Here is a 23,451-nt window from a genome sequence, read left to right as displayed (position 1 = left end):
GGGCGCCAGTGAGACCCTGGCCCGGAGGCAGCTGTCTGGAGCGCTGTTCTCAGGCCTCCTCCTGCCCCGTGAGCATGGATGCACTGGCTGTCCCTCTCCTCTCCCTTCCTTTCCCCATAGTGTGGGGGTTCTAAAGACTTCTGCCCTCTTCTCGCCTCCCTTCTTCTATGCTCTCATTCTGGAGGGTCTTGTTCTCCCTGGTGGCTTCAAATACCTCTCCATGATGATAACTATCCACTCTCCATCCCCAACCCCTGGCCTCTTTCCTGAACACCAGACCAGCATTGCAGCCTGCCTAGTGGACCGTGGACAGGCCTGGCACAGCAGCCCCACAAGCCCCCATGTCTGCCAGACCGGCCCCTGCATGAGCACCGTCCCCCAACACCATTGGGAGCTAACACACAACACAACACAGACACGAACAGGTGCACATGACACGCTGCTCCTCTGAGCCCCTCGCTTGGCCAAAGGCGCCAACTCCCTCTCCCTCTCCCACCTCACTGCCCACTGAATCCTATTCCCCACCCCCACCCCCAAAATGATTCCCTGTTGGAGTTTTCCGCTTTCCTTTCACTGCTTCACCCCTTCCTCCCTGTCTTCTCTCAAGAGAAGCAACCTTCTCCTTACTAGTTTCCGGCCTCTGCTCTCGAGAACACCCATTAATACGAAGTTTTCATTACAAAGTTCATTACAAATGGCATTACATTCCTAAGTTCTCTTTCTAAAACCAAGTTGGGCCCTGTCACTCTCCTACGCACAATCCTCAGTGATTCCTTCTTGTCTCCAGGACAAAATAAATCAAACTGCTCAGCCTGACATTCAAGGCCTTTTTCCCAGTGACCTGTCCTGTCTTACTGTGTCTTTCCATGCTGCTAGCTCCAGTTTTACTGTATGACTCGGTGTTCCTGAGACAGGTGCTTCTGTGCTCTGTCCCTGCTGTCCCTTTTTCCGGGAATTCACTCATCCATTTAGGCATTTATTTCACAAATATGTATTGAGCAACCAAGGCACTCTAGGCACTGGGAATACAGGAAAGAGCAAAATTCTGGGACTTGCAATTTAGTGGAAGAGGACTAAGACAACAAACAAACATGCCTCTAGTAAATTGACAGGTAGCAATAAATGCTCTGACGAGAAATACAGCATGATGAAGTGCAGAGCGATGGGGATTGCTATTTGAAACAGGCTGTTCCAAGATCCTTTCTGGAAGACGGGAAAGAAGGAAGGAAGGAAGGGAGGGAGGGAGGGAGGAAGGAAGGAAGGAAGGAAGGAAGGAAGGAAGGAAGGAAGGAAGGAAGGAAGGAAGGAAAGAAAGAAAGAAGGAAAGAAGGAGGAGGCATGCAGATTTTCTGAACAGATAGCTCAGCTCTTGTCTCAACATCACTTTCAGGGTCTTTGGACATTTTCCTTAAAGACGCCTGTCAAATGCTCCATCTTTTATGAAAGGTTTCCTTTCCTTCGGCACTTTTGTACTTTCTTTCCCAGCTTAAGCCAATTCATTCTGCCTTGGGTTAGAGTCCATTGCTGACAGCTCTGCTTTCCGCTCCAGTGAAGGATCTACTGATTTAATTAGCGGTGTTTGTTGAGCGGCTCCTGTCTGCCAAGCTCCGGTATCCTCCATGGCGCTTGGCTCATGCCTGGTGTACGCTAGGGCTGGCGAGTCACACAGCCCGAAGTTCAGTTACTGCCTCTGGCATCTGGCTGCTGGCTACGCGCAGCTGGCAAGTAACTCGACCTCACCAAGCTTTGGGTTCTTTATTTGTAGAATGGGAAAATATACCCACCTCTGTTAGGTATTATCCTTATCTTATATGCCTGAAGAGAAGAGTTTCAATTAGATCTTCGTGTCCAGGTTCTACGGTGATTTTCTTAAGAACCATGCTGACACCTTCTTTATGATCTCGCTCTGGGGTCCCATCTTTCTTAGAGGAAGAATTTCTACTTATTTTCTGAAATAGCATGGACCTCAGAGAGGGTGCAGCTGGAAGGGAGGGAAGTGTTTTTCAGTGCTTTGTAAAACTGAAGTGGAGGGTCCAGCCCCCTCCACTGCTGCCCCCAGACCCCTCCGAGCTGACCTGACAACAACCACGATCTTGACCATGACCAGATGAACTCAGAGGGAGGGCCAACTGGCAGCTGCATCCTCTGCCCTCATCATCCCAGACAGGGAGGCCGGGGGAGGGTCTGCAGACACACAGCTGCCTCTTCAGGTCCACACACAGGGGATCCACGAATTAAGGAAGCCTTGGCTTAACCCAGTAGATTTGAAAAGCCAGAGTTCAGGGAAGAGAGGGAGTCTTTGGGGTGGGCAGCTTACAAAAACAGCTCTTACAAAACAGCTCTACCTATCCCAGAGACCTGTGGAGAGTCCTGCATCACATCCTTAAGCAGGTAGAAGCTCAAGAATTTTCCCTTTTTCTGAGTGGCTGGTACTTTTCCTCTCCCATCTAGTTTCAGCTGCCCTGAGCACCTCCCTGTACCCCCTTACATGGCCACTGGGTGGCACTGTTGGATGATCTTGGAATTTCAGGTGAAAAGCAGGCAGGCCCATTGGGCTCCGAGTGTGGGGGCGGAAAACATCCCTTCCACTCCCCTTCCATCCGCCTGGCCATCCCTCATGCCCCGAGGCCCTTGTCCATTCCTAGATTGTTTCACTTTTCCAGGTGCATCTTGGCTCTGCAACACGAGAAAGTTGCCAAGATAGTGCCGTCTCCTCCATCTTCTATCTTTCCTTTCCTCTTTTTCAAAGGCAGTCAGAGGCTGAGTCATCCAGAACCCCAGATCTGAGTTCCCTGGACAAGGTCCTGCTGCCTCTCCAGACCAGGGCTCATTCCAGCCAAGAAACACAAATTTGTTATCTGGTATTTTTCTATCCAATCTTTCACTCACCTACTTCTGTTTTCTTAGCATGCTGGGGAAGGACAAACCTACCGTAAGTGGTATGTGTCCATCAGGCCTCTGCCTGTTCTGAAAGGTCCTCTTTGGGTCCCTTAGCCCATCAAATGTCCCATAATCTGTCATTTCCCCCATGCCTAACTGCACCCTCTCCCTGCAGATTTTTTAGCCCATTTGTCTCTCTGTAGGCCTCAGCATGAAAGACTTCCTGAGTTCTCCTTGTAATGACCCTTCTTGGATTCAGAACATCGTTAAGATGCACTGAGTGTCAGGTTTGCACTGGTTTGAATTTTTTCAGGACTCATCTTTAAAGTGACTTGGCATCTTCAAAATTCCTTCCTCCCTTTTTAAACAGTGAGACGTGACGGGGCAACTGCAGACTTGGGGATCAAAGAGGCCTGGGCTTGAATCCCAGCTCTGCCACTTCCTAGAGCAGGTCACATGACCTCTCTGAGCCTCCATGTCCTCTCAGTAAGATAGTTACAATAGGAGCCCTTTAGATACTAATGGTCTGGTTCACTAACCAGGGTGAAGTCGAAGAACTAGTCAGAAACAAGAAGGGGTCATATATATCATGTAGTCCAGCTTTCCCATTTTACAGATGTGGAAATTGAGGCCCAAAGAGGGGAAGTAACTTACCCAAGGTCACACACCCAAAGGTCACCTAGATCGTGGCAGAACTAGGGCTGGCACTGCCAGGCCAGTGTTCTTTCCCTGATGTCAAGTTGCTTCTCATTTGCTCTGTTCCCCTTCTCTATAGACCAAAGACAGTAAAGGGGAGAGGAGAAGGACATGGGATTATAGTAACCATCGGGCCCAAACAAAGCAGCCACATGAGGTCACATGAGTGGGGAGGAGCAGAGCCAGGACTCAAGCCTAGACCTGTCGGAGTTCAGGTCTTAACCCAGTCCATCTGTTTTCAACCAGTTAGAGCCTTCGAAGCAGTTTAGTTTGACGCCGGTATAGACCTCTAGGAAATAACCGATTGTGAAGGGCTTTGTATGCCTTTTAGGACACGTAGGTTGTATCATAGCAATAGGGAGTCCATGAGGACCTCAAAGATAAGTGACGCTTTAGAAGGACCACTACAGCAACTGAGGGGAGACGAGGTGAGGGAACAGCTAGTCTGAAAGCCCGGGACCCGGAAAGGTTGCAGCAGACCATGCCCTCTGGTGGCTTAAACCAGGGTAGCAGGGGCAGGACAGGGAATCAGAGAAGCGGAACAGATGTCAAGGCCAAGTGAGGGACTGGATTTGTCGGATGTCAGGGGTACAAGAGCTGATAAAGTCTCCCAGGTTTCTACTTTGGGCAGCAGGGTGAGAGGTGGCGTCTCTCCCAACAAGGGGGACGTGAGGGCGAAGCAGGCCTAGGAAGTGGGGTTGATGAGTCTGTGGCTCCAGGGAGAGACCTGGGCTGAAGACAGAGCACCCAGGGCCCAGCCCTGGGCCCAGCACAGGCCCGAGGTGCTGGGTCGAGCAGCCTTTGCTCCAGTCTTTGATCTGACCCAGGCCAGCTGGCTTGTGGGACTGAGCTGGTTACATCTGTGGACCAGTGGGGGCTCCGTACAGATGGAGCCGGCTGAAGGGTTGGTGTAGAGCAGGAATTGTCCCTCTTACAGATGGGAGGAGGGGGCCTCCACGCACATCCAGACCACCCTGGGAAACCTGAGTGAGCCACCAATGCTTCAGGTGGTCCCGGGGATATGGCCTGGAACACAAAAGCTATGGATTGTCACAGCTCATCCTAAACCTCTCCCACTTCCATTCCTAATAGAGAAGACCATGGTGGCAACGCTGAGAGGATGACCTGCTGACAGCTGACACTTAGTGTTTGCTTTGGGACAGGCACCGTTCTAAGTGCTTTATATTCCAGGCACACAACAACATTTATAGGCGAGGAACTGAGTCACAGAGCTAAAACATGGCAAGCCTGGAATTAGGCCCTAGACCTGGCATCAGTTGTACTTGAACCACACTATTCTGCCTTTGGGTGTTAATATCAGGGGTCTGATGGTGAGACACCCAGCACAGTGTCTGACACAGAGCAGCAGCTCCAAGAGGGGAGGGAGGATCTCCCCTCTTTAGCCATTCCTTAAAATAGTCTTTTGTCTGGCCAAGATTCGCAGTAGAGTGGGATGAGAGTGTAGCAGCTAGTTCAGGACAGGACCAAGGCCCAGGCCTCTGCACAGGAGTTCCTCAGAGGCAGCTGGAGTTAATCTCAGAAGGCTTCTTGGAGGAGGCAGCCTTGAGGTAAGTAGGGGGCTGGAACGGCTGCTCATTTCATTTCCAGGGGACCCTCAGACATTAGTCACGATGCACACTGGCAGCGATGACAATCACAAGAACAGTGTACTCTTCCACGCTGACCAGGTTTTTGCTTCTCCAAGCACGTTCACACATTTTCTCCTCTCCGATCCTAACAAATGAGATTTTAATACATACAAATAATGAATGTTCGTTTCCTTCCTTCTTTCTTTCCTTCCCTCCTTCCTCTCTCTCTCCAAACACTGTGAAGCAAGGGGCAGATAGGGGGCAATGCTATCTTTCCTATTTTACGAGTAAATTGCGACACAAAAAGGTCAAGTGAGAGACCTTGGGTCACACGGCCCTGCATGCCGAGGCAAAAACCCAGACTGCAACCCTGGTCAGATGCTCTGCCTTGTCCGCCCTGTGCCGGGGTGAGGGACGCTTGGCCCTGGGCCCTGCAGATGTGAGACACATCAGCTGAGCTGCTTCAGGAAGCGGCACAGGGAAGAACCTTGCACCACTGCCCCGACTCCCTTGGTGTGAATAGTTCATTACCACCAGCACAACCCCTTCTAAAACAGACCTCCCGTCAAGTTGGACAACCTCCCCAGATGTGTGGGTAAGCATCTGCGAGCCCTGTTTGGCTGAACCCATGTTCCTCAGACCAGGAATTGAGCCCCGAGGCCTGACCCCCAGCAGTGGAAGCGGGCAGCAGAATGCCATGGTGATTTGTGGAGTCAGCCAGTCTTGAGTTCCATCCCAGCCTCGCCACTAAATTACCCTGGACAGCAACTTGTCCTCTTTGAGCTTCAATATCGTCAACTGTAAGATGGAGATAATGGCTTGCTTCCCACAGGGTGGTTGCAACGATTAAATCAAAGGACTTATGGAAAGCTGTCAGCCCAGGGCCTGGGCTTGTATTCCACGCGTCCCTGCCCTGCTTCCTGTGGGCTAGAGGGGGTGGTGCTGCCACAGAGCAGTGGGTGAGTGGGTTGGTTGGGGGAGCAAGCATCAGCAGAGGTGGCAGTCATGCAAGGAAGGAGCGCTGGTCCTCTGGGAGTGACACCTGGGAAGGGAGCTCGTGTAGTTTTCTGTGTATATGAATTGTGGTGGGAAGAACTAAGAGACCCTCCCTCCTGCACCTGTGGTGCCTGGGTGGGGTGGGTGTAGGCGCACTCTCATAAACCCCTCTTTTCAATGACTGTCGTCACAGACCACAGGAACCAACAGATTCTGTATGTGGCGCAGGTGCAGGTCACTCTGTGGCAGTCACCAGTCCTTCCCTCTGCTGAAGGCATGGACCCCAATCAGGAGACGGACTAAAGGGGAAAGGAGTGGTTTGGGGGTTTGACCTACCCGGAGGGGCCAGGGGGGAATCAAGGGGCTTTCCAGCTGTTCTTCTGTGGCCAAAAATAAGAAATGGTGACTGCTATAGGGCTAGAAAGCGAGTTAATCATGATTAAACACCTAGGTTAAGCTAGTTGGCTGACTACTCTTTATAACGTTTAATCCTTACCACCCTGGGAACTAGTTTTGCTGTCCCACTCAACAGATTAGGAAACTGAGGCTCAGAGAGTTTAAATAACTCACCCAAGTTCACCCAGCTAGCAAGTGTCGGAGCTAGGAATTGGGTCTGTGTGCGTTTCTCACACAGGACCGCCAAACCAAGAGAGAGCTGTCTGGGGCAGAGGCCACACCCCACGCTCCTGAACAACTCGTTTTATTTCCTTCTCTCGTTCATTCCTTTTTGATTGTGGTTCACACTTAGATCAGGCTTTAATGGGGGGAGGCCAATCAGATGGAACAGAGGTCAGAAGAAGACCCCAAAGAGGGAAGTGAAGTTCAAGGGCTACTCATTCTACGTGAGCAGTGTGGTGTCGGGGCCCGGCTGTGTGTCCTGGAGTCTCAAAGACTTCCTTCAAGTCCTGGAGTCATCACTCAGTGACTTTGGGCAGGTTGCTTCACCTTTTGGGCAGGTTGCTTTGTGGCAGGTTGCTGCCACAGTTTCCTTTTCCCTGAAACGGTACCGAGGTAGAAACGACTAGAACTGAGGACTAGACGTCCCACAGGGCTAGGGCTGCTTAGCGCAGTCGCTGACACATGGTAAGCACATGTCGCCAATTAGCATAATTATTAACTCTCCGTCAAGAGTTGTTCCTGTCCACGGCTTTTGTTTTAACAAAGGAGAACAAAGAAAATATATAGACACGATCAAATGGGTAAGACTTTTGGGCTTGAATTGACACGAGGGCCCACTGTGGCAAGAACAAGGGGCCACCGCCCTGTGGCGCCGGTCAGGGGAGGCTTCCAGAAGGAGTGTGGAGCAGAATTTGGTGACAGAGGTGGGAAGGGCCGAGACCTCAGGGAAAGTGAGGGCTGGGCAAGCTGGGAAGCAGAGAGAATCGTACAATAAAAAGCTGGTGATTGGGCAGGTTGAGAAACAGCCAAAAGCTAAGCCAATAGGGCTATGAGGAAAGTTTCATAGGGAAACAGTGGAGAAACCATCATTTGTGTAGTGTCCACTGGGCGCTAAACTGTTTACCTAAACAGTTTCACCCTTATGACAGCCCATGAGATATCCTCATTTTGCAGATGAGGACACTAAGATTCAGAGACGTGGATTAATTTGCCTAGTAACTGTCAGGGTTCCAAAACACCCAGGTCATCCTTTGGTGGGACATTGACCACCCAGCTTCAAGGGGCCCTGCCATGTAGTCATCTGCCCTTCCAGGCCACCCTCTGCAGCTCTAGGTAGAGTCCCCGGATGAAAGGCCAGAATCTCACAGAGCTGGGCCTTGTGGGTTCCATCACAGCTACGGACCTAGAGAGGAGGTTCTCTGAGAAAGAAGGACCCAGAAGGTGCCTTCCTGGGACTACAGCCTCTCTGCATTGCAGTCTAAGTTCAAGGAACTGGGGTTTGGAAGAGGGATCTGAAGAACAGAACTGGCAGGGGTTGGAGTGCTTGGGTGGGAGCCACCCAACCCTCTCAGATACCCTGTCTGAGCAGAGGGCAGGGTGGGCTTCCCACACACGTTGTTCCCAAAGCAGAGGCCCACCCCAGCGTGCTGTGAGCTGCACTCCTATGTTCAGAGTCCCGTGGGCCAGCTGGTTTTGTAAGGTCTGTGAGGGGGCCCGTTTGGTGAGTAGCTGGCCCTTCCCCAGGGCCGCTGCAGGTTCCCCAGCCTTCCCTGCCCGGGCCCTGGGGGAGGGGTCCGGAGGACCGGCTCTGCAGTTCTGCGGGTCCCTGTGGCTCCTCCCGGTGGGGCAAACGCAGCAGCAAGTTTCTGCCACACCACGGCCCGCACCTGCTGCATTTCCGCGCCAAGCCAAAGCTGTGGATGGGGAAGAGGGAGGTGGGGAGGCAGGCCTGGAGGAGGGGGCGAGCCGGCGCAGGGGGGCCAGCAGTGGGTCTACAGATTCTGTCTGGCAGCATCGTAATGATAGCAACACCTGTCCCTCGGGCCGGGGATAACTGCTATCGATTGTTTGCTCCTTGCCTACTTCATTATGTTGGCAGGAGCCCCTCCTGACCGCTCCTCAACTTCTGCGCCCTGCGTCCGGCCCCGGCAGCACCCAGCTGAGCTCTCCACGAGGTTCTGGTTAGTAAGCTGGGCTCTGCCAAAGAAGGGGGTGTCTTCCTGATGGGGTGGGGGCCGAGATCCGGGGACCCACCCCGGCGACCCGCGTGGCGGAGGCGGCTGGCGCGCGCCTCGCCGGCCCCGGCCCGGCCCCGGTCGGCCCCTTTAATTCGAGTTCGCAGCCGGGCCAGGTGCGGCGCTGCGTGGCGCGGTGCGGCGCGGTGCGGCTGCGGGCGGCGGCCGGGCTCCGTACGCGCCGCCCGCGGGACTGCAGAGCCGGCTCCCGCCTGGCCGCCCGCACCCCGCCGCCGCTGCCGCCCGCCACCGCCGTATCGCCGGCGCTCGCGGTCACCCCGGAACATGGAGGCTCCGCGTGCCCATCGGGAAGGGTAAAGCGGTGCCGGGGCGTTGGGCCGCGCGTGCTGCTTGCCGGGTGTGGGCTGCGGCGCCCGGAGGGGCTGCGGGGCACCAGACGCTGCCGCCTGCAGCGCGGAGGGCTCGCGCTGCGTCCCGGGCGGGCGAGCTGCGGCCGGACCGGAGCGGACGGGGGGTGGGGAGCTGGCGCCCTAAGGAGGAGGAGGGCACCATATGGGCTCGGGGACCCTCCGGGCTGTGCGTGGCGCGGGGCGGAGGGCGCAGCGAGGAGCTGGCGGGTGATGATGGGAAGTGCAGCTGACAGCATAACCATGTCTGGTAAATAGCGCTGGTCGGTGGGACCCGTATCACTCAGGACGGCTGGGCTGCAGGCTCTTCTCCGGCTCAGAATCAAAACAGCTTTGCGGCGGAGAAGGGCTTTTCCGCTTCCCTGGGGCCGCGGGCTGCCGTGGAGCCCCCGCGCTTAAGAGGAGCTGAGATCTGGGGTAGCCGCCTGCTCCCCACCCTCCACAGTTCAGGCTCCAGTGTTTTCCAGTGGAGATGGAGCCTCGGCGGTCCCTCGGTTGGACCCCAGGGGCAAAAGAGCTGGGCTGCGCTCGGGCCTGCAGCGAGAGCCCCCCCGAACCGGGCAGGAGGGGGTTAAGGTAGCGCTGACTGCCGTGGCCAGCCGGTGGGTCTGGGCCGCCCGCGCAGAGCCGAACGCGAAGCACGCCGGGCGGAATCCCGGCCAGGGCCCGGAGCAGTGGGGAGAGGACCCAGACCCCTCCCGACCCCGGGGCCGGCAGGATGGAGCCGGCAGGGGGCCAGCTCGGATGCCGGCCTCAACCGGGCTCCCCTCTCGCTGCTGCCAAGCCGCCTGGCAGTCAAACTGGCTGAGCGTCCGTTCTGTGCTCCCTGCAGAGGAGACGGGAGGGATTTTTTCTTGGGAAGAAGTCGGTGGTCGAGCGCCTGCCCGGTTCAAATGCTACCCGCCTGATGGAGGCCTGCTGCCTAGGGATCCCCAAGGGAGAGTCAGTCCTGGGCCCCAGCCAGCCAGTTTTGTAGAGCGGATCTTTTTGTGTGAGGAGTCTCCCTACATGAGCTCTGAAGGAGTATGTGTTGGGAGGGGTTTGGGGGGACTCTTCTTCCTCCAGAACCTTGAGGAGGTCAGAGTGTGTAGTAGGCTCCAGTCTGGGAAGCCCTCTCTTGCAAGATGCTGTGTCCTGACCTGGGGGTGGGAGGGCTTTGCTCAGAGTCTCTCCCGATGGCTGCTGAGGACCAACAGGGAGTCTGGCTCAGCCCAGAGAGGCCTCGGAGGAGACAGTCTCAGCCAAGCCTGAAGGCTGGTTCCCTGCGAGAAAATGCTTCCAGCCGATGGAAGCCTGCCCAGAGGAGGCTGGAGGGGGCTGAGGGTTAGTCTCAGATGTGACACCAGAATGGAAGGGGGCATGGAAGGGAAGCTGCCAGAGCGCTCCTAAATCTTGGCACCAGCTGCCCAAAAGCCCTGGTTCCACCTGGCTGCTGTTTTATCCAGGCAACGTCACACCTCCTGAGGACAGCCAGGAGGGCTCCAGCTTATGCTGACCTTTGCATCTCATCTCCTTCCTTCCAAAGGCTCCAGACCCAAGCTCTGCCGTCCTCGAGTCCTGCATGCCCCTGACCAGGCCCCCCACCGCCCCTCCAGCCTAGCTCAGCCCTGGGGCTCACCTCCAGGACCTGGAACCTGCCCTCCTGCCCAGAATGACTCACCATTATTTCCAGCTCAAGTGTGAAGACATGATGGGGAGTCCGGCTGCCTGTCTGTGTATCTAGGAGTCCGTCAGCATTTGATCAGCTCTGCAAGGAAGAGAACTTCAGATCCCTGCCTTGCCAGGTAAATCAGTCTATCATTTAATAACAGCCACGTGTAGAATCATTTCGGTGGGGGCAGTGAGGGACACCCAAGTCCAAGATTCACCACTGACAATACCTCCCAGGGTGCAGGTATCTGCAAGACATGAGTTCGGTACCTGGGGGAGGGCTCCCTTCCAGCTTCTGGTGTGGGGTATGCTCCATGAATCCCGTGCAGTGCAGAGGGGCCTGGACTGCCACCTTCCTCCAATGCAGGGCATTCTAGGGCTTTCTTGAGAGATGGCCACCGACTTCCCTGTGATTCCCCAGCCAACTTACAAGGTGAAAGTAAGTTGTGCTTTCTGGTGGTGGTAGTAGCGCTCGTGTTTCTGAACGCTTGGCTGAGAGATGGGCGACTCAAACTGGCACCTCAGGCCGGGTTGCCAACACGGAACGGTCTCATGTCCTGCCTTGTCTTTCAGCCGAGCGAGGCTATCTCTCCGGCTCTCAGGGAGCCCTTGGGGCTCTCCCGCAGGAGCCCAGGCCCATGCTCCTGAGTTTCCTGGAGCCGTCAGCAGCACCCTGAGCTCCCTGCTGCCAGGCAGCTGGAAGGCATAGCGTGAGGCACCTCTCCTAGTCCCAATTATGACAGTGGCCACCGGAGACCCAGCAGACGAGGCTGCTGCCCTCCCCGGGCACCCACAGGACACCTATGACCCAGAGGCTGACCACGAGTGCTGTGAGCGGGTGGTGATCAACATCTCGGGGCTACGGTTTGAGACCCAGCTAAAGACTTTAGCCCAGTTTCCAGAGACCCTCTTAGGGGACCCAAAGAAGCGGATGAGGTACTTCGACCCCCTTCGAAATGAGTACTTTTTTGATCGGAACCGGCCGAGCTTTGATGCCATCTTGTACTATTATCAGTCCGGGGGCCGGCTGAGGCGGCCTGTGAACGTGCCCTTAGATATATTCTCTGAAGAAATTCGGTTTTACGAGCTGGGGGAAGAAGCGATGGAGATGTTTCGGGAAGACGAAGGCTACATCAAAGAGGAAGAGCGGCCTCTGCCCGAAAACGAGTTTCAGAGACAGGTGTGGCTTCTCTTTGAATACCCAGAGAGCTCAGGGCCTGCCAGGATTATCGCTATAGTATCTGTCATGGTGATCTTGATCTCCATCGTCAGCTTCTGCCTGGAGACGTTGCCCATATTCCGGGACGAGAATGAAGACATGCATGGTGGTGGAGTGACCTTCCACACCTATTCCAACAGCACCATCGGGTACCAGCAGTCGACTTCCTTCACTGACCCTTTCTTCATTGTAGAGACCCTCTGCATCATCTGGTTCTCCTTCGAGTTCCTGGTGAGGTTCTTTGCCTGTCCCAGCAAAGCCGGCTTCTTCACCAACATCATGAACATCATTGACATCGTGGCCATCATCCCCTACTTCATCACCCTGGGCACGGAGCTGGCCGAGAAGCCAGAGGATGCCCAGCAGGGCCAGCAGGCCATGTCCTTGGCCATCCTCCGTGTCATCCGGTTGGTAAGAGTCTTTAGGATTTTCAAGTTGTCCAGACACTCCAAAGGTCTCCAGATCCTAGGTCAGACCCTCAAAGCCAGCATGAGGGAATTGGGCCTTCTGATATTCTTCCTCTTCATTGGGGTCATCCTTTTCTCTAGTGCTGTCTATTTCGCCGAGGCCGATGAACGAGATTCCCAGTTCCCCAGCATCCCGGATGCCTTCTGGTGGGCAGTCGTCTCCATGACAACTGTAGGCTACGGAGACATGGTTCCGACTACCATTGGGGGAAAGATCGTGGGTTCCCTATGTGCAATTGCAGGTGTGTTAACCATTGCCTTACCGGTGCCCGTCATAGTGTCCAATTTCAACTACTTCTACCACCGGGAGACAGAGGGAGAGGAGCAGGCCCAGTACTTGCAAGTGACAAGCTGCCCAAAGATCCCATCCTCCCCTGACCTAAAGAAAAGTAGAAGTGCCTCTACCATTAGTAAGTCTGATTACATGGAGATCCAGGAGGGGGTGAACAACAGTCACGAGGACTTTAGAGAGGAGAACTTGAAAACAGCCAACTGCACTTTGGCTAATACAAACTATGTGAATATTACCAAAATGTTAACCGATGTCTGATTGAAACTTACTAACATACAGCTCACCGGAACTAATGCAGACATTGCGTAATAGCCTGCATTGTAGTCAGTGTGTTCTACAGTGTGTTTCTGGTTCTGCATGGAAAGCAATAGTCGTGCAAGTGACTTTCGATCTTTTGATTTTTGATTTAGAACACAGAATACGTATCCATGGCTTTCATGCGAATCTTCATCCCTGGCTTAGGGATTTCCAAAGATGGGAGTCACCTATGGAGCCAGGATTTTGAGGCCACCTCGTAGCACATACATAACCCACCGTATCAGTGCCACCTTTCCTTCCTAAGTAAATGCACACAGCACCCCCCACCACCACCACCACCACCCATCTGAGTCCACCTTCCTCTTCACAGAGGAAAACCAAGGTGGCTTAGCTTGAAAATGCTGGTAATTATTTGAAAAGGTCATTCCCATTTTTGCATTGGAAAGAACACACCACCCTGTGTGTTGGAATTCCTTTCTGTGTCACAGGCTGGGGTTTGCATTCGAATTGTAGTTGCCAAGTAGCTGCTTGGGAGGCTTGTGTGTTTCATAACGGAAAATGCTGCATTTGGGTTTTTTCTCTGCAGTGTCGATGTGAGGGAAGCCCGGGGGAGGGACAGTTAGTATGACCGAATGTGAGTTGTCAAGTTTCACATTTGCTCCCTTAGGCCTATGGGGAGAAGCTAACAAACCAAGGGACCTCTCAGCTTCAAATTTCACCATTTTTGCAGGCTTCGGGGTCACAAAAACACATCTGACTTCTTTGTTACACTGGAGTTTGCAGACGTCTGCTTTCCTAGTGCTGTGGTCCAGCTACACTGACACTGCAGTGAAATCTTCCAGTGATGCAATAGAGCTGCATGGGTGTTTGTTGCATGAATCTCAATATTTAAAACAGGAGATAACCTATTTTCTTAGTAGCCTACACAGTATTCATATTTAGAGTATTAATAGCCTAGAAATGGCGTTGAACTAAGGGTTTCTTCCCCTACCTAAAGACAGAAGCCCTCAATCAGGAGGAAAAAAAAATAGACTATTTGGAATGGGGACCCAAAACTTCTGGCCCTCCAGCCCACCCCATCCCTGTTCTTCCAAATGGGGGCACAGACCTCTGCAAATCCAGGAGAGTGAGCAGGGAAGGCAGCGTCTAAACACCTCACAATGACCGTACGTTAGGAATTAACCGAGCCGTGGGTGTGACTGTACAGCTGACCAGGGCATCTGGTCCCGAGGAAGGTGGATCTGTGGATCCAGTGTATATAAACATATCCCGGGTATCTCCTTCATGAGTTCCTCTACCTAGCTAGCTATGGGGGGGAAACAATTGCATTTGAACCTTGTATAAGCTTATGCAATATTTTTGACACAGGGCAATTTATGCATGTGTTTGACTATGTGCACTATAGTGTATGTATATGTACACATACACATGCCTGTGTGTGTGTATGTTTATATGCACACACACACTCACAAATCTATTCATTTTCTGGAGTTCAGGTTCAGGCAAATCCACTGCTTGGTGGGTTGGTTATCCAAGAGGCCTAATGGGTTTCTCGAGCTCATTGGAACCTCGCTGGGCCTGGGTTTGCTCCCCTTGCCTCAGACACTCCAGTCTCCGTGGATTCTTAGACGTTAGAATTCTCTTTCTGCCCTCCATGTGCTGCGGCTTCAGTTCCCCATGGCTGAAGCTTGTCTTACTGAGTGCCCACGGGCCACGGCCCTCACGGCTCCAGCTGTCCTGGGCCAGCCCCAGCCCAGGCGTCTTCTCTACGGTCTCTCATGTGAACCATCTCCATTTTCATCTTTCCCCACCCATTTGGTTTTTACTGTCATTTAGCTATGCATCAGTCATTTTCGTGAACCTTTCCCTAAAGGGCCAGAGCAGATCGTCTGCTTTGAAACCAAGGACGCCAGGAAGAAGGCTTCTGGGGACCCCATTCCACAGGTCTGGACTTAAAGGGAGCCACTTCCATGTGGAAACTTCTAAAGTCCAGGACCAAAGGGTGGAATCCTTAGACGACCCACAGGCATCATTTTGATTGACCAGCTCAAACTCTCTCCCCTTTAAACTGGCCACCAGAGCTGCTTCAACAAACCAAAGGATGGGTAGCGAATTGGTCCCCAGCCCCAAAACAGGTTGAGAGTAAATGAGCACTTGCACAGCCTACAGGTCAGGTGCAGGCGCACCGGGGAATGGGGTGAGGTGGGGAGGTGTTGCCTCACAGCCTGGGCTGCTTTGCCTTTCAACAGCATAGCTGAAATTTCCCAAACACAGTGAATTGGGTGCGGGGGCTGCCCAATCGTGACTCCAGCCCTAACCTCACTGTTGGCTGTTTAGCACCTACAGTTACCTTGGGGGTGGGGCACCAGCTAAGGGTGCTAGGCCCAGGGTGCTCGTTAGTTCCTGTTTACCCACATCCCCAGGTGTCTGCAGGGATCCCAGGCCCAGCAGGAAGTCTCTGTGCTCCTCTTCCTCTCCTTCACAGGAGGTGGTGCTGAATTTCCATGACATGGGGTGGGAGGGACCTAGACCTTGGAAAAAGAGATGGTAAAACCACCCATACCTAAGGCCGAGGTCAGGGGGTACGTCTTTTATCCCTGTGTCCTTGACCTGGGACTACAAAATGTTCACACACAGGCACACATGCATGCACAACCACCACAAAAGAGATAGATACACTGTTGGAATACACAAAGTCAAAACGTGCAGCGCACACGCAAAATGCACAGAGACCAAATTAACCAAAAGGGCATACACAGAAGATACATGGTTATACCCACATTCAAAAGACGCACATCCAGCACAGACATAGAGTGTGCTTACTAATGTAGGACACACACACAAGACCTACACACACCATGTATGTAGATACCACCTGCGACTCAAATGCAAAATACACAAAATTACATGAACACAAGGAGTCGGCATGCAAAGTATATGAAGGATACTTTACGATTGTTTCTGCACACAAAATACAACCAACTCAGTTTATACACACAATGCACTTACTCATACAAAGCACACAAAATACAGCACACACACGCAAGAACACACGCCCACAATACATACGAAATGTGCACCTACGCAGATGCGTTGCTCTACCCCCAGAGCTATAAATTAATAGGCATAAACAAAAGATCAGATTTAATCACCGCTCCCTACCTTGCATCTCTGCCCCTCAGTATCCTCAAGAAGCCTTTTCCTCTAGTCTCTTCTCTCCCTCTCATTCCAGATTTCACAGAAGTAACCTCCAAGGGTTAGAGCAGAAGGATGGGCCACCATTGTCAACCAGATCTCTGATTAAAACTGGAAACCTCCTGGGGGTTTCTGCCTAGTCACCTTCCTCCCACGAGAAACCTGGGTGCAGAGTGTGGAAGGACCTGGGACAGCTGGCGGGTTATTAATACACACCTGGCTATACCCTTTCCTTCGGAGCCAGTCCACACAGGGAACCCCATAGCCCAAGCTCTCCTGCTCCCAGCCCCTGAGATCTCTGTGTTCAGACCCATTCATTCTGTTCAAAGCAGTGATGACTCGACGCTGCAAGGATCAGAACCGAAGTGAGGATGCCCCCAACATTCTCTCAGTCCACAGCCCTCACTGTCCCTTCATCCCCAGTGGGTCTGAACGTGGAGACCGCATATAGGTTTATCTCAAAATGAGCCACTTTACTTGCTTGTGGCATCTCATTTGCTCGTGGGCATGAGCCCAACAGGGTCAACTGCCGAGTCCCCTCTCTGGGTGTTCAATGCCAGGCATGCTCCTGCCCCTCTCCGGCGCTCCATCTGGCTGCCCCGTCTCCCATCCAACTGCTGCGCCTTGAGGAAACACACACCAATTGAGCTTAAGCGAAACAGGACCGAGGGCCTGAACCTCATGCTGCACAAGCAAATAACAATGTTTGAAGGGCCTGATTTGTATCCTATGTTCTGAGGTCCGATTTAAATGCTTTGTAAGATTATCCATTGTTTTGGCTGATCTACAGAGCAGGTTCTTCCCGCTAGAAGGACTAGCTGAGAGCTAGGTACATTTTGGCAAAGGCTTCCCCTCACGTCGAAGTTGGGGGTTCAAGTCCGGTGTCAGATCAGGCATCGCGGTCTCCTGCGGCCATCCCAGGTGTGTCCCATGCTTCCCTCCTAGTGATGGTCACAGCTCCTGACCTCCATGGAGGAAGCAACATCAGGGAATGGACAGGTGGGTCCAAATTCACACATTTAGTGCAACGTGCTGCCCTTTCAAGCTTTTCCAAGTCAAGATAGCGATTTTCCCTTTGGTTTCAGCAGATGCCTCTGTGTGCTCAACCTTTCAAGGAAGTTGGAGTCTTCAGGAGGCTGAAGAGAAAGGTCCAGGAAAGACGGAGAGGTTGTCAGGAAGAGAGGGTAACTGAGCTGGTCAAATTTCAGAGTAAACTTTTCAGGAGCCTAAATTTAATTAAGGACATAATTAAGGCTCAGTGCTTCCTGAAGCTTCTTCCTCTCTGCATCCTTCTGTCCCTCTCAACTGGGCATCTGAGGATGGAGTAGGCATGTCACCAGCAGGTGAGCCTTTTAAAAGGGGTCCCACGGGAGTGTGCCTCCAGACCCCATTGGCCTGGTGTGGAAATGGCTCCCATGAAAGCTTTGTTGGCCTGGGCCCCCAGCCTGGGTGCTCACGTGTCTGCCCCAAGTGGGGAGGGCTGTAGGACTTGCTTGTCTTACCTGCTCTTTCTGGATCTCTCGCTCCATTGTCGTGAGGTCTGTGGCCAACTGACTTCCTCATGGTCAGCCCTAAAATATCAGTGCCAACCCCTGTTGAGAAAGGGCAGTGCCCTATGAAGATTCTTAGACTGAAGATTCAGCGCTCCCCACAGTAGTAGAGAAGAGAGGTGGAGTCTGACTTTCCCCAAAGGACAGTATGCAAATTGCCTGAGAAGGTGGCACCATACCCACCAGGGCAGACAGGAGGAGCACAGTGCTTTGAATTGTTGACCCAGGAGTGGGGGTTGGGAGCCCTGCTCCAGTTCCAGCCTCCCTGGGGCCCAGGGCCATGAGCCTTCATCTGGGTGATGGCTGCCTGGTCGGACAGGGCTGGTCCACATAGGCTGTCATGTGGAGGGTGCTCCTTGGGGACACAATGGAGCTTCCCCCAGCCTTGGCAGGGTCCGTCGCCAGGTTTGAACGCCTGGCCTTAACGTCACTAACATCATTAGACATCTGAGCCAACTGGCAGGGTGCCGGATGCAGGCAGGTGTCTACTGGCTATTAGGACCATCATCTATATCCTCAGACTGGGCCCTTGTTGAGAGACCAGCCCTGTTCCCCCATCAAAGCAGGACGCAGGGACAGGTGGAGGGGGTAGGTCCCCTACACGCGGAGATGGGTCTCTCCCTGAACCTAATCTCATTCACTTTTCCCTTCTTTTTGCTTTCCTTCCCACCAAAGCTCAGCTCCATCTCTCATAGTTTGTGTTTAAATATTTTTAAAGAGGAAAAGTGCAATAAAATAAATAGTGACTGTTTTCTTTAGCAATAGCTATTTCAAAATCTTGTTCTCAGGACCGAAAAGTGATAGTACCTGGATTATCAGATAATGCCCTTGGTTGCTGGGCATTGTTAGTTCACTGTCTCCGTTGTTCCCTCTTCTTCCCACGAGTTCACGTGACTCCTGTCCTGAGGCCCTAGTCCTCCTTCTGGAATGTAAACATATGCAGAGGTGCAATGTATGCACAAAGAAGGTCCGTGAGGAGGCTTGCTTTGTCCCTCTGTCTCCTTCCCGTGTGTGTCTCTCTCTGTTTGTAAGTGCATCTCCGTCCCTCTCTTTCTGTCTGCTCTCCCACAGCATTCTCACAACCTCTAGGCACTGAAACCTTGAGTTTGAGTGACCTCACGCACCAGCCCATCCCATTGACTTTCATTCAATCAGGCAGGGTGTAATGGAAGCCTGCAGGAAAGCGCTTACCAATAGATAAGAATAAAGCATCCTGAGCCATTACAGTAGATCATTTCCATGCACTAAAAGCCATTACTTGATCTATTTGTTTCCTTTCCTCCCCAGGGAAATGGCTGCTGGGGGAATGCAGCCTGGACGGTTGCACCTGGGATCGGTAGCGTGGGCAGATTTGGGGAATTGCCCTCTGGCTGTTCTTCAAAATAGGCTGACTTGCTTAACCAAAGGGACTCCAACTATGGAGGGAAACAAGGTATTGTGGGTAGAGGTCTACAGGGATGGAAATTTGGGTGGTTAAGACACGACATTAGTGACAGAAAGACCCCACCACCCAGTACAGTGTGCAGTTGCACAAATATATGCACACGTAACCAGGGGGTTCAGAAGAGTCCCCTTTCCTGAACAAAAAATCTGTGAGGTTCAATATTCAGACTGGACGATCAGGGAGGCTGGCACCCCCGGGGTCCCATTCAATCCTTTTCAATCTACCTTGCTCTGTATACGCGTGTACAGCAAAACCTCAGTGAGCTGGTGGGGAAATGCTCAGGAAAGGGAACTTCCTGCTTGCTTTGTCGTTCTGATTATTTGAGTGAGAATGGGAAACATGTTTTGGTTCAACCTTTGTTATTGAAAAAAAAAAATGACATTTCCTAAGTAGGTTAGTATAAACTTGCCTGCCTTAGTAAGTCAAGTGTTTGCAGAGGACAGAAGGCCTTGCATTGCTCAGGGTTGCCATTCTGAGCCTCAGGGTTCACTGTCCAGAAGTGTAAACGGAGAAGACCAAAGAGATAGGCTGAATGTATGCTGGCTGCCAGACACCAGGAAGCTGGCCATCTGGGCACATCTGGCTCATCAGATAATGCCCTCGCTGTCATTTGCCTCTTTCTACTGAAAGTATAGTAAGAAAACATAATTCTCGTGCATCGAGGTTTTGGTTAATAGGTCCTGAGTTCGCAGAGGTTTTTCATATATACATATGTCTGTGTAAATAGATGTATAGTATATGTATATATGTATACCACTGTTTCAAAAATCAGACAATTATACAGTGACTGATCCCCTAAATTTGGCAATCCAAGAAATAAACTGAATTTGTTTGAATTTTCAAAATGACCTTCCTTTGCATTCTTACCACCTCTCCAGTTCAGCTCTTTTCCTTCTATGTAGGGACCTCTCTAGGAGATGGTTCTTTCATAACAAAAGATCAAGTTCCAGGATCTTTCCCTTCCCTCCCCGGTGGCTGCCTGACTCAGGGATAAAAGGGAAGTCTGATCTAAGGGCCAGGTGCTTAATCCTTATTCTGTCTGCTCTGGTTGGCTGTAACCTCATCACTGAGGACCAGAAAAGTTATTCCAAACTTTATAGCTCTGGGGGAGTGGAAAGCTGGAAGACCTGGCAAAGGACTGATCTGTTTAGCTTTCTCTTTGTCATTTTGTTTTGTTTTGTTTTTGGTGGTGCCCTAGGCTTGAATTTTGTGAGATCCGAAAGTAACGTTTGTTTTCTAACGCATGTGTCTGTGCCATGGAAGGTGAGATGTGTGGCGACCGGTGAAACTAACAAACCCATCTTGTTGTTGATTCTGACCAAATCTAGGTTGTGGATGTGGGCAGTAGAGCAGCTATAATTTAGTTGCCTCTTTGGAGAAACAGCTGGGTCTGAGTGGAATCATACTCTTCTTCTCCATTTTGCCTGGCAGTGTCTTAGACCCATGGGAGATCGTTTCAAGCTCACTTCCTGCCGTTCACTGTGTACCGGGACAGGGGTGGGAGGGATTCCTCACTGGTATCTGGGGAGATGGAGGTAGTGCCGGGGGGTCTGCCATCTCCAACACCCCAGCAGCCCTCCAATCTAGTCAAGCTGGTAGTGGTCAGATAGGAGAAGCCCATTCATCAGATTGAGCACGACCAGCTGGTAAACTGGGGCAGTTGGAGCAGCCTGTCTGGATGGCTATTTCTACACTATATGAACCTCGGCGTAGAAACAGATGTGACTTTCTCTGCTCCCCTGCACTCCTAAAATAGATATATTCCAGATGAGTTTGCAGCTGAGAAGTCCTGCATCATTCCACTGATGGATGCACAGAGCAGGTGTGATTACATAACAGTGTGGACAGCTGCTGCAACATCCACATATGGGGGGGCAGGCAGTGGAGACTTGGCTCTGTGCTAGGACCTTAGGTAGCTACCCAAAGGACTCAGTCCTGTGTCTCTTCTCGGCTCTCATGACAGGTCTCTAAGCCCTGCTTCTCCTGGAAAACAATTCCCTAGACACTGACTGCCTTATTTGTCTGAGCGCATAAACGCTCTGGGCTGCAAGAGAAAGCAAGGGGAACGGCTAGGAGGCAGAGACTATATAGAGGCTGACTTCGCTACCAAACAATTGCCATGTCAACTGGTGACATGACTGCCTTTTTAGTTTGTAAAGTGCAGGCCAAGGACAGTGACCTGCCAGGTAGGGCTGGGACAGAGCAAGCAGCCACGGGCTAAGAAGGGGGAGACGGAAGCAGGAAGAGCGGCCTAGCTGGCTCTGGCGAGGGTGAGCATCCGCTCCGGAGGGTCTGAGTGTGCTCTGTGCTTGCCCCACTTCTGCCTTCACGTGGGATCCAGCGACCCAGTTTCCTTTTGTTGTCGTGCTTGGATGATTCCTTCATTTGGAGGGCCCCAGGAAGCTGGAAAGCCCCATGATTGAGCTCCAGCCTGCTGAGCAAACAATGCCCCAGCCAAACTGGCCTCGGCCTGGGGTTCTGCATCCCTGCACCCCTTTTCTCCACCAAGGGCAATCTTGGAATAGTCGGTGCCAGCAATTAAGGAGGATTGTCTAGTTCCCACCAGGGACCCAACTGTAAGGCTCATGAGTGCAGGATGCTATTTCCTTTTGTAGACCTGTGTCCTTATGTGCTTATAGAGGCTGTCTCTGGAGGTTTTATGTATTATGCACACACATATATATAGGAAATGTGGAAATGGCCGTTCATGTAGGCTCATGCAGCACAGACGCTAATTAGGGTTGCACTGGCTTCCCTGCCTCTCATGTATGACTCCTCAGCTGCCCTCCCATGTCCTGTCTCTAATAATTGCTGAAAACTCAAAGAGCACAGGCAGATAAATAAACCTCCGTGGGATCAATAGACGAAGGAACTCCAAAGCTAATGATAAAGCTTCGTAAGGATGATGTGGAAAGGGAACGGGGGTCTCCATGGTGATAAGAGGCTGGGGACCAATGGGAGCGGAAGGCGGAGCAGGACTTGTGGGAAGACTCATGGGAGTTGGGAGTCATTTAACTATTTGTTTGCTTCATGAAAATTTAGACACCAGCTGTAACTGCATTGCACAGGATGTATAGATATTATCATTCTTGCTGACATATTCTGGAAGCTTTCAGCCCCACCAACACTGCCCCGCCCAGGACTTCTGCAGCTGAGAGTTCCCGTGTCAGTAGGGTCTGATATGTGTACATAGGTTATACATATATGTGTACATACGTGCCTCAATGAACATTGCCTGTCCACCTGATCATGGGTGTACATAGGCTTCATAGAGCTCCGCAGTCTTTTGTAAATATCAACACAAGTACATAAGTGTATAAATATATATTACTGAGGATTTATTTTAACATCATTCTGTGTGAAATGAAAAACAATAAAATAAAATTTTTGACAGACACCGAGCATCTCTATCTTTCTCGTTTGACTGGAGTTCCGTCCGGCACGTGCATCTGTGACCGCCTCACGCCACTCCCATTTCTGCAGCGGTGAGGGCTCAGCCGGGGACCAGCACTCTCCTGGGTGCATCAGGGACCGTCCTGGCCACGTGCCCCTCTGCTCTTCCTGAGCCCAGTATACATGAAGCAGAGGATGTGGACGGGAGGGTGGGGGGTGGCCTGAAATCCCCTCCCTCGTTGTATTAGTGCTTCTTATGTCTTCTACGGAGCGAGGGGGTGGGTGGGGAAGGGATACCTGGTGTGAAGACCAAAGGCAGGCAGACCACCGGGAAGCATTGAACTCCAGCTGCACCCACATTTGCAGGCCCTGTTCTCAAACGCACCCTGACTTCTGCCCATTCCTGCTGGTGCCCTGGGGTCTGGAGCAACCACACTAGCAACTCTCAAGTGAGAGGCCCATCTCCCTTTGCCTCCCCAGGAAGAGGGACCTGGTTCCCCGTTACACAGTGATGCAGTGGCGCCACCTTGGAGAAGATTCTGATACACACACACACACACACACACCTGAGGCCTTTCTGTCTGATTTCCTCTGAGGGCTAATTTACTCCACAGCTGGCTTCCCCCGCATTCAGATGGCTCAGAAGTGGCCGTGGTGCGGGGTATGACAACAGAGAATCCTTGCCCTCAGCCAAGAGCAACCACATGCCACCCCCAAACCTCGCATTAATGATCTCCAGTTATACCCCTTCACGTCCGCCATACTCTGCCCCGGGGAATCGACCGACTGAAGCAGCTGGTCTCCCCGCCCTCCCGCTCCCC

General features: G+C 52.4%; 1 protein-coding gene across 3 annotated transcripts; it reads left to right on the top strand.

Annotated features, from left to right (window-relative positions):
- The first annotated feature begins 8,254 nt into the window (after positions 1-8,254).
- Positions 8,255-22,628, top strand: KCNA2 (potassium voltage-gated channel subfamily A member 2). 3 transcript variants are annotated; one of them, XM_033092490.1, is made up of 3 exons: positions 8,255-8,740; positions 10,688-10,946; positions 11,386-22,628. In XM_033092490.1, exon 3 carries the CDS (start codon positions 11,549-11,551, stop codon positions 13,046-13,048), a length of 1,500 nt encoding a protein of 499 aa, XP_032948381.1. In that variant the 5' UTR covers positions 8,255-8,740; positions 10,688-10,946; positions 11,386-11,548; the 3' UTR covers positions 13,049-22,628. The 3 variants fall into 3 exon arrangements, with proteins under 3 accessions (XP_032948381.1, XP_032948380.1, XP_032948382.1); XM_033092489.1 differs by lacking the exon at positions 8,255-8,740 and adding an exon at positions 8,971-9,108; XM_033092491.1 differs by lacking the exon at positions 8,255-8,740 and adding an exon at positions 9,271-9,412.
- The last annotated feature ends 823 nt before the right edge of the window (positions 22,629-23,451 follow it).

Source organism: Rhinolophus ferrumequinum, chromosome 22 (genome assembly GCF_004115265.2).
Source record: "Rhinolophus ferrumequinum isolate MPI-CBG mRhiFer1 chromosome 22, mRhiFer1_v1.p, whole genome shotgun sequence".
NCBI lineage: Eukaryota > Metazoa > Chordata > Mammalia > Chiroptera > Rhinolophidae > Rhinolophus > Rhinolophus ferrumequinum.
The sequence above is the reverse complement of the archived record's forward strand: the minus strand, read 5'-3'. Positions and strand labels throughout refer to the sequence as shown.